Source organism: Barbus barbus (assembly GCF_936440315.1).
Source record: "Barbus barbus genome assembly, chromosome: 30".
Classification (NCBI taxonomy): domain Eukaryota; kingdom Metazoa; phylum Chordata; class Actinopteri; order Cypriniformes; family Cyprinidae; genus Barbus; species Barbus barbus.
In genome coordinates, this window is record NC_136758.1 from 24,566,131 (window position 1) to 24,576,156 (window position 10,026).

Consider the following 10,026-nt stretch of genomic DNA (forward strand, 5'->3'; position numbering starts at 1 on the left):
TGTTTTGTCTTAAGGTCCTTGCACACTGAGTCTGAAATTTTCACGTGCGTTTTTTCGTATTCCCCATCCTTTCCTAACAAAATGCATGCTACGGATGCGAAAACGCAGAAAATCGAACCTGAATTTTTTTTGATGGCCGAAAGTTTCGGAGGCAGTGTGCAAATGTGATTGACACAACGTGAGGTCATATTTATTTTTTAATGTGCGAACATTTCGGACTCAGTGTGCAATGACCTTTAACAAAGAGATATGGAATTCATTTGTAAGAATTATTTTCTAAGCCTCAAATGCTTTTTTATCCTTTGTAGCATCAGGAAAGCTCATAGATTTGGTGAACAAACATCTAGCCTTGAGTTTTATCCAGCATCCCTCGGCGGTATTGATGAGTGCATGTGGTTTCTCACAGTGTGTGGCGAAGACAAGCTCTTCCTTTCAAATTACAATCACAGACTCAACGTTGACACCTGCCTGTACCGCACACTGTCCGTTTGACGTTGAAGTTTCATTAGGCTTCTTAATGGAACATTTTCCAAGTTTTGTTTCCAACACTGCAGGAATACTAAAACAAACACCTAGAACTAGTTATTTTTGGCCAGTTTCCACAATCTTTGGGTGCAAAGTTTACGTAATAACATCTATATGACTGATGTGTTATATAAAAACGCTCTGTGTCCAGCATGATATAAGATATAGGTGAGGGGTGATTGCTATCATGCTCATAAATCCTCACACCACATTTGCTCAATTTGTCCCCACAGTTCGGCATCTGTAGCGCTGTAGGCTTTGATGTATTTAGATGTATTAATTTATTCCCCATGTTGCTGCCAGTCCTACATAATGGGGTCCTGTTCTCGTTTAATGGGCCTTACAAAATTCATAAGGTAATTACTGTGAGTGATTGGATTAGGTTAAAGCACAAATGTGACTTTGTACTAGCAAAAGCTAGTCTAAGGGAAAGTGTCTGGCTTTTGTGGGTCAGATTTATGGGGAAAGATTTACATAAAATAATCAAGGGTTGACTACAAAAACAGTTCGATTTATTTTAATGAAGACAAATGCACACTTCTCACTTCATCGGTTTTTTTATCATATTTGAACCAATGAGCTTTTGGGGGAAAAACTGGCAGTGAAAGGAAGGATTTATCCTGTTTGTCTGAGAGATTTGATTCTGGTGGCACAAAGACTACAGCCTTTGATCCAATTACAATGTATGTATATCCCAGGTCACTTCCTGTCCCGCAGTCATAGCCTGAGGTAGCGGCACGCAATCACGACTCTGTCGAATTATTGAGTTTGTGCCCTTAAGCCACTCTTTCTTTCCACATCCGTGACCGAGTGTGTATTTCTGTGTGCTTGTGTAACCGTTCGGCCAGGGCTAATGTTTCAGAGGGTCACCAGCTGTGTTTCAAACATCTGTTCCTCATAGAAGCATCCATGGACCCCATTTCCTCGATCCCTGTCGTGTTTAGAAAGAGAGATTAAGCTTTGTGCCGTCTACTGAGGGTCTCCTCCTCTCTTTGACTCATCTTCACCGCCTGCTTAGCTGCAAATCAAACGAAACTTTCTGAGCCATTGGCTGACGTTGAAGGACAGGGGGTTCGAGAGGTGCAGTGTTTTTCATTAGACACGCAACTGCAACCCCCCTTCCATGGAAAGAGTCTATCCGTCAGAGCTGTGAGCGCAACTAATGTATTCTGATAATTATACACAAGGTCTCTTCCTTTCTTTAATTGGAATTTGGATATTAGAATCCATCAATTCTAGAAATGGTGGGTATTTTGTTGCTTTTTATTGGTAAAGGTCTAAATTGAAAGCAAAACCTGTCTAAAAACCATACATTTTTTAATCCAAGCTATAAATTAGCTTAGAATCTGCCAGAACAATTACATTATTGATATGTAAATCCTTGATCCAATTCACAGATGCATTTTCAAACAAATCTGTCTGTTTTGAGTTCTCCACGCGTCTGACTAATGAGCTAGTTGAGAAATGTGACTTCAAGCTCTTATAGAAGCAGCTGTGGAGTCTATTACCAGAAATAATGTTTAAACATATGTTTTACAGATCCGTCTTTCAGAAAACCTGTAGATCATTCTTTATTTGAGTTAATATATATTCACCTACATCTTGGTGAAATGTCAGTATTTTACTTATGTGTGTGTGTGTGCATAGAATTAAAAAAATGGTTATGTATACATAAATATAAAATATATATTTTGTAGAAATTCTATATATACATACACATAAAAGTGAAGGAGGTTTTTGTTTTAACAACAGTAGAGGGCAGTCATCCACCTGAGTGCCTTTAAATTCAAAATCTTAATTATCATCTTAATTTTCTGAAATTAATGGCATTATCTGTATTGCATGTTATTAAACATGTTATTAGGTTATTATACACACCTTATGCATCGTGTCCTTAAATTCTTGTATATTTTCCTGTTCCTTTAGACATGATTCCAACTAAAGCAATACTATTCCTGATATTCTTTGGTGTAAATATCATGTTAAATATCATATCAATTATATATCAGTATTAAATATCATATCTGATATCATCACCCTTATATAGTAGGCTACTTTTTGATAAACAAAATAAAATGAATTTTCATACAAAAATAAAATAGTTTACTTGTAAATATTGTCATATTTCTTGTATTTCATATTTCATATAAATCTTGTATTTGCATGCATATAGGCCTATTAATTTTCATGTGCCTGCTGGTACTACAAACCTGTTTTTACTTAGTAGGATAATTAAACAATGCTAAAGTAACAAAACTTTATAGGATTTTGCATTTAATTGCGAGTAGTAGCTACAGACCATCTAATGCAGGTCTTCATGTTGTTTTACAGATTGTAATGTATTGTCATCATCATTCATGAAAAGGACGCTGCCACAGGGCAGAAGAAGAGGGGTGACTGTGTGGGCGTTAGGACCCCGCCGCGTCCTCAGCAGCAGGGTTCCCTCCGAGTGTGTGTGTGTGTGTGTGTGTGTGTGTGTGAGAGAGAGAGAGTGTGATTGAGCTCTTCACTGCAGCACACATTCAGATCCCAGTATCAGTCGGACTGCACACATCAACGTCCTCTCTGTCTGTGGATTTGGACTTTTTATACTGAGCGTCAGCAAGGACAGGCGTTTAAATGCCATTTATCTATAGCACACAAAGTTATTTTCATTTTTTTCGTTTTCTCTGAATTTTGGGATTCTTTTTTGCTTTTGATGATCACTTTTAATACATGGAAATTATCTGACCATGTCATAAGTGTTTTTCAGATGCACTTTGTTCATAAGAAGAATCTCCGTAGCTTATTATCGCTGGATATATAAATGAATGAATTGTCAGAGATGCTGCTGTCCAGGGATTACTGCGCGCTCATGATGCGGGATCGGAAGGAATGCGAGGCGCGCGGTGAAGTGGAGCGGGTTCGAACCCGGGAGCGTCTGGACGCGACTGTCGCGGGTCTGACCGAGCTGGAGTATCTGAGACAGAGACAGGAACTGCTGGTCAGGAGTGTGTTGAACTGTCAGCAGCTCGCGGGAGAGGACAAACTCTGCCTTACAGTGGAGGACAGCTATCTGAACACTGAAGAGAAACTTCTGGAGGAAAATATTTTATTACTTAGAAAACAATTGGTGAGTAATAGATTTTTTTTATTATTATTTTATTATTATTATTGTTATTGAAGTAGTTCATATGTAGTGCATCTCTCTTGCCTATATTTCTGAAAAAAAAAAATGCATTATAATTTTTTTTCTGTAATTTTAATTAAATATCTCTTACAAAAATACTTTGGCAGTACCATAGTACAGTGATGGTATCTGATGCTAATACTATGCACTTTTGTATATACAAAACAAAATTTCATGTACCATTGAATTTGCATGGTATACCATGGTACTTCCAGGGTACTTGTCCATTTTGTAAGTGATGATAATCCCACAGTAATATAGTATGTATTAAAGAGGCATGGTATAACCATGGTACCACCACTGTACATTTTTTGCAAGGGAGGTCTCATGACTAAACTGAGAATAAAAATGTAAGAATTTGTGTGATTTTGAATGCAATTTTAAAAAAGAAAACATTTTATATTGTGACTTAATAAAGATATTAGAAAGACTTTTTATGTGCCTAATTTCACATTTAGTTGTACGTGAACTAAATTAAAATCTAAAATCAATTTGAATTTCAGAATAGTAGAAAATAATAGTATATGAATAATGCAATGGAATTTTTTTTTTTTTTTTGCCTTTGCCTTTGCAGTCGTGGTGCTTATAACTCAGACCCTATAATCATTAGAATGACATTAAAGCAGAAAGAGAACCATTTAAATCAAACTTCCTGGAAGCTGTAGAACATCCCTGAGTTTCTAAGGAGGGGATGTCTAGGAGGGGGTCCGACCGGCCTGAATGAGATTAGTTGATGGGTTTCAATGGAAATGAACTTTTTACAAGCCCAGCTCAAGCCCCCTGCTGTCTTTAGAGGATGACCTAGATTAAATTTAACAGTTGGGCCAAAGACACCTGGTTCCACTTAAGGTATTTGCAAACATTTCCATTATTGTAACCCTACGGGTCCACGCATTGTGTTTAATGTATTGTATACAGAAAAGAGTTACAAGGTTTGGATTTGTTTCCTGGCTTTGCTAAAGCCTCAGACATGTACACAAGTGGCTTGGGTCTTCCCCATAATTATACTTGTTTATCTTGAGGTCAGTTTGTTTGCAGGCCTCACACTCAGAACTACATTAAATTGAATGGTAATTTGTGGATCATATAATGCCCAATGTCCTTACGACGTCCCAATAAGAAACAACCAATCATCTGTGGTCTTTGACTAAACTGAATGAATTGAGTATAAACCAGAAATTTAAACACCGTCATCCTAAACCCAGGCCCAGGCCATCAACAGTGGTCTGGGGTTAATTTGATGCCGTTTCAAAATAACCTTTGGTGTGCTCTGCAAATGGCACTTTGTGTAAAAATGGTCTGCACAGCCCAGCATGCTGAGAGCTCAGGGCCCATAAATCACTTGCAGCCCGCCTGTCAGGACCAGGCTTTTTTACAGCCTCGGTCTGCAGCAGAGGAAACGCCATTCCACTGCTCCATATAGCCTGGAATCTGCTCTGCATTACTTCCCCTGTCAGCAAACAGCAGTTAAAATTTGCAGCAGATAACATGCCTCTGATTATAGGTCATTTGAAGTAATGTCCGTCTGCTTTGAAGGGGCCACATTTTCCTCAGTCTGCCGTTTCACCGTGCTTAATTTGGAATGCAGCACATGATACGGGTGTTGTCAGATGCATCCAATTGCTCTCAAGCGGTGTGTCAAAGTCGAACAGTTATTCCCATACGAGGTGTGACTGTAATTTAGTTCATTACATCTGTCTGATCAGTGTCTTGAGGCCACCGGCATGGAGAAATGCATTGTGAAATGCAATTGTTTCCAGATTGTTGTTAGGGCTGAAGGGCAAATCTTCTAAATGAAAAGGCAAACAATCTTAACGATAATGAAGCTGCTAAACTACTAGACATGCATGAAACCTTGTATTAACATCTTTCCAAAATGTATTGTTTCTTTATAGAACTGCCTCAGGAGGCGAGATGCAGGTTTGATCAACCAGCTCCAGGAATTAGACAGACAGATCAGTGACCTGCGGTTGGACACGGAGACTTCGCATGAACATGTAGAAACGGACAGCCGGCCAAGTTCAGGTTAGTATCTGTTGTGAAGCCATAACACTTTAAGACTGGAATGAATTCTGTGTACTGTATGTTTGATCAGCAAAACAATCTAAGCAGTCAGCGTAGGCAGAAAGGATTTCCAATAAAATGAATTCACAAGCACTGAAAAACATTTTTAATGATTGTTAATCTTCAACAACCACCCGAGGGAGGTAATCAGACGTCCTGTTCAAATTATATCACTTTGCACAAGACTACTTTATGTGCATTGGGCCTGTAGTAGCTTGTGTACCTGCAAGCCCTAATGTCTGTTGGAAACTGCTTAGCTGTTTTGCTTAAGCACTAATTCGGTAATACGAACAATCTGCACCCTGTGCTAGAGGCCTGCTGCAGCTCCATTGGTTTACATTCCAAATACGAGAGGTCATTTTAGTGCTGGGACTGACTGCACTTTTGTTGGAGGAAGGATATATAAAGTGGAGATTGATTACATGTGTGTATGCTCCTCTCTGAACGTCTCGATTGTTAAAGTGGCCTTATAATCGCTTCTAATGTGAAGATGGAGTTCTTCAGTCTTTGAGTTGGAATTATTTTCTTCACAGCCCAAAGGCCGACTTTTGTTTCACGCGAACACCTATTTTGGTGTTGTTTGTAGTAGTTGTAATGATTTTATTCCTTACTTCACCATTTTAATGCTAATATCAATTGTGATGTATGGAGATCTAGTTCCTAGCTCTGTTTCCCTTTGCAAATGGATACCTTCCTGGAAGCTACATTATTCAAATTGTAATTGGAAGTAGGTTCCAGAAGAGAGCTCAGTTAAGAGCAGAACAGCATAGTCTTTGCATTGTCACCTCATTCCTGAAGATGTAAAATTAATGTGTTAATCTCTTGCCCTCTTTCTCCCAGGCTTTTACGACCTAAGCGACGGTGCTTCAGGATCCCTCTCCAATTCCTCCAACTCTGTCTTCAGCGAATGTTTGTCCAGTTGTCGTTCCACCACCTGCCTGTGCACCCCCCTCGACACCTCGCTCTGTGCCTCCGAGGGAAGGCTTAAGCCTGCAGGTGAGAGTCTTCTTGTGACGGTTTGAGGTTTCTGGGTCATTCCGACTGGTCTTACCCATCAGCACTGTTCCATGTAGTCTTGAAACGCTGTTCCCTACTTTAGCTTTGTTAACCAAATACAAAACTATTTACTTAATGGTGATTTCTTCCTCTGGCTTAAAAGCTGGTGTCACAAAGAAAGGCTGCTTTGTTTGTATGTTTCTAGTTTCTTCAAATAACATCCGTTTTTGTGTTGCATTACCGTTAGCAGAAAACATTCTGTAAGCACTTAAGCCTGACTGTGCAAATAGAGGTGAAACGAGAGAAGTTTGGTCCCAGACAAAGATAGAAACAGTTTCACAGCCTTGCTGATGGCTCTCCCAGCCACACCTATAAGCTAGCAACAAAAGGCTCATTAGCACATGAAAACTAATCAACCACCCACCCAGCTAAGCACTAGAACTCTAGGAATCAGTAATAATCTGCTCTCACAGGTCATGACATCACAAAATTAGCTGTTTTGGTAATCTGACGTTGTCTTTTCTTGTAGTATTAACTGTTGTGTCCTCTGGGATTTACAGATGAGCTGGGCAGTTGTGCCGAGTGTGATTGCCATTGCGAAGACTCAAGTTCTGGAACAGTCCGCCGGTCTCTTTCTGCATCCTACTCCCCTTCCCCAGATGGCTACTGCGATGGTCTGTCCAAATTTCACTGTGATCTCATTGCCAAAAACGTTAATGATGTTTACCGGTACCCCAGCCCTCTCCATGCGGTGGCTGTCCAGAGCCCCATATTCTTTCAATCCATGACTAGTCACCTTAAGGACGATTGTAACTTCTCCAAGCCTGGTGAAGCATCGAGTGATGAACAGAAACCTGAGCAGGTTGTGGGCAGCCACAATTCATCTTGGCATGACTCTCAAACACTTCCAAACAAAAAACTGGATAATTATATCTTTGGGCTACTTCAGAGGAGGGCACAACCCTTGAGGACCAACAAACCGAGAACAAGCATCAACACTGACCCCTCCAAGAGCATTTTAAGGCAGGCTAGTCTTTGTTCACGGGCCCCTGCTGCTGTCCAGGCCCAGCAATGGACCTCTGACCTCAAGCCTAACTGGCAGACATGTTTACAAGATGCATCAGCAACTAGCACTGAGCCAAGCGCAGCTTCACCCCAAAGACAGTGGTCTGCTGAGTCCAAGGGAGGAACCCTACAAAATGGAGCATACTTTTCTCCAAGTCAGCCACAGAACGGTTACACAACCACCAATGATAATAACACTAGTTGCATTTTGAAGAAGAAAGTTTCTGGAGCCACTAAAGGCCAGCCATTAAGTGTTGTGTTGAAGGACTGCCAGGATTTAGGCAGCCCAAATGTAATTTCCTCTCCCAAATTCAACAAGCATTCGTATTACACTGTGGAGGACAATAAATCTGGACAGGCAATGAAAGCGAGTCCTCTTAATCGGAGTGCTGAGGCTCAGGCTCCAGCAAGTTGTGGTAAAGACGCCGAACAGCTGGCTCCAGAGTTGCTCAGCCTCGGTTCTTCTTCACAAAGTCAAGATGAGGGAGGTCAGCTGGTCAGTGCCCAGTACATCCCTGCTCAGAATCAGAATGTAAATCTCCGCAAGGGTGGCACCAAGAACATCAAGTTTGTCAAAGTGAAAAGTTCCACCAGTGCCAAAAGTAGACCTCAAGTTTCCGAGCATGTTTCCGAGACTGTTCGTGACAAGCATCGGTCAGGATCTAGGCGGTCTCGACAAATGGACGACGTCCATCACTTGCACAGATCCTCCAAGAAGGCCTCCACAAAAGTCAAGAGAATTCCTGCCTCCATCCCTGAAGGACGAATCTTGGAGAAGCACACCAGTTCCACAGGAGGCCGATCTTCTGCCCAGAGACACCAGGGACATCACCGACATCATGAGGCAGTGTTGGCCAAACCTAAGTACAAGCGCAACGACTACCACCGGCGGCCAAGGGGTCTCCATGAGATACCATATGAGGAGGCTTTCAAGAGGGCTCACCGCAGGCAAAAACGTGAAATGCTGGGCCACATGTACTTGCCGTCTAATGCACACTACACCAGCCCCTATGCCTATGTGGGCAGCGACTCTGAATATTCGGCAGAGTGCGCCTCCCTCTTCCATTCCACCATTCTGGACACAAGCGAGGATGAACGCAGTAACTATACCACCAACTGTTTTGGGGATAGCGAGTCAAGCGCTAGCGAGGCGGACTATGTAGCTGAGAGCAGCACTAGCAGTGACTCTGAGGGGAGTGCAGGGGTCAATTGGCCCCAATTCAACCAGGCGGGTACAGGATCCCACGGAATGACGTCAGCACAAGCAAAGGCATTTGTCAAAATCAAGGCTTCCCACAACTTGAAGAAGAAGATCTTACGTTTCCGATCAGGCTCGTTAAAACTCATGACCACAGTGTGAGAGACTTGAGGAACACTGAGATCAGTTAGGATGCAGCCAATCAAATTGGCTTCTCTCCCTCATCACACAATCAAGTGCCTAGACAGAAATCAGCTGTATGGCCTAAAACTGCCTGTTGGTCAGCTGGGAACTCATGTTCTGTCCAGCACAATGCCTTCCCCTGCACTTTTTACCCCCTTGATGTCATTGTTTTTGTTTTTTTCCCCCTTTTTTTTGGTATTTATTATAAATTCAGCTTTTGCTGTGATGCATCTGCATAGCAAGTACTATGTAAATGCATTCTTCATACATGGTCTACTTTTTTTTAAAGATATTTATAACTTAATATATTTGGTTAGCCATACATGGAAATGGAATAGGAAGTATGACTGAGCTGAAGCAATGTATTACAGATGCAGTCTGTCTGAGAAGTGTCCAGTGCTACCAAGACTAGTTCACCTGCTGATTGTTAAGGGCTTTTGTTAAATGCACATTAAATATGCATGAGCAACAGCTTCACCATTTACCTTATTAGCTGTAAATTACCCATTTGTAAAATAAATGTTAATGTATGTTGATTTCTTGTGTCCTTTTATTCTTTATTAAATCCCATTGTTAAAATAATTCAGTGTCTTTGTTTATTTAATGGTTGTAGCTGGTTTTCTGGTTAACCATGTTAAATTAGCATCACATGTACTAAACAACCCACTTCTGGTTATTCGTATGGCCTGGATTTGAATCTTCTGATGTCAAGGGCATGTTAAACCTCCCCAAACCCCTTTTAGAGCCTAGAACAGTTAAATGTGCCATCTACCTTTAGTCTCTGCATGCTTTTAGCAAACAAGCAATTAAAGTTCTTCCTCCATGC

The 10,026-nt window shown here is 41.0% G+C and overlaps 1 protein-coding gene across 1 annotated transcript; it reads left to right on the top strand.

Annotated features, from left to right (window-relative positions):
• Positions 1 to 3,033: 3,033 nt before the first annotated feature.
• On the top strand, positions 3,034 to 9,775 carry LOC306850008 (dapper homolog 1). Its single transcript, XM_079385415.1, has 4 exons — positions 3,034 to 3,637; positions 5,590 to 5,719; positions 6,599 to 6,754; positions 7,315 to 9,775. The coding sequence occupies exons 1-4, from the start codon at positions 3,332 to 3,334 to the stop codon at positions 9,177 to 9,179; spliced, it is 2,457 nt and encodes an 818-aa protein (XP_079241541.1). The 5' UTR covers positions 3,034 to 3,331; the 3' UTR covers positions 9,180 to 9,775.
• The last annotated feature ends 251 nt before the right edge of the window (positions 9,776 to 10,026 follow it).

Coding starts and splice junctions, on each gene's coding strand:
- LOC306850008 (XM_079385415.1), top strand. CDS start 3,332: ATGAATGAATTGTCAGAGATGCTGCTGTCCAGGGATTACTGCGCGCTC. Junction 3,638..5,589: donor TATTACTTAGAAAACAATTG/GTGAGTAATAGA, acceptor GTTTCTTTATAG/AACTGCCTCAGGAGGCGAGA. Junction 5,720..6,598: donor GGACAGCCGGCCAAGTTCAG/GTTAGTATCTGT, acceptor TCTTTCTCCCAG/GCTTTTACGACCTAAGCGAC.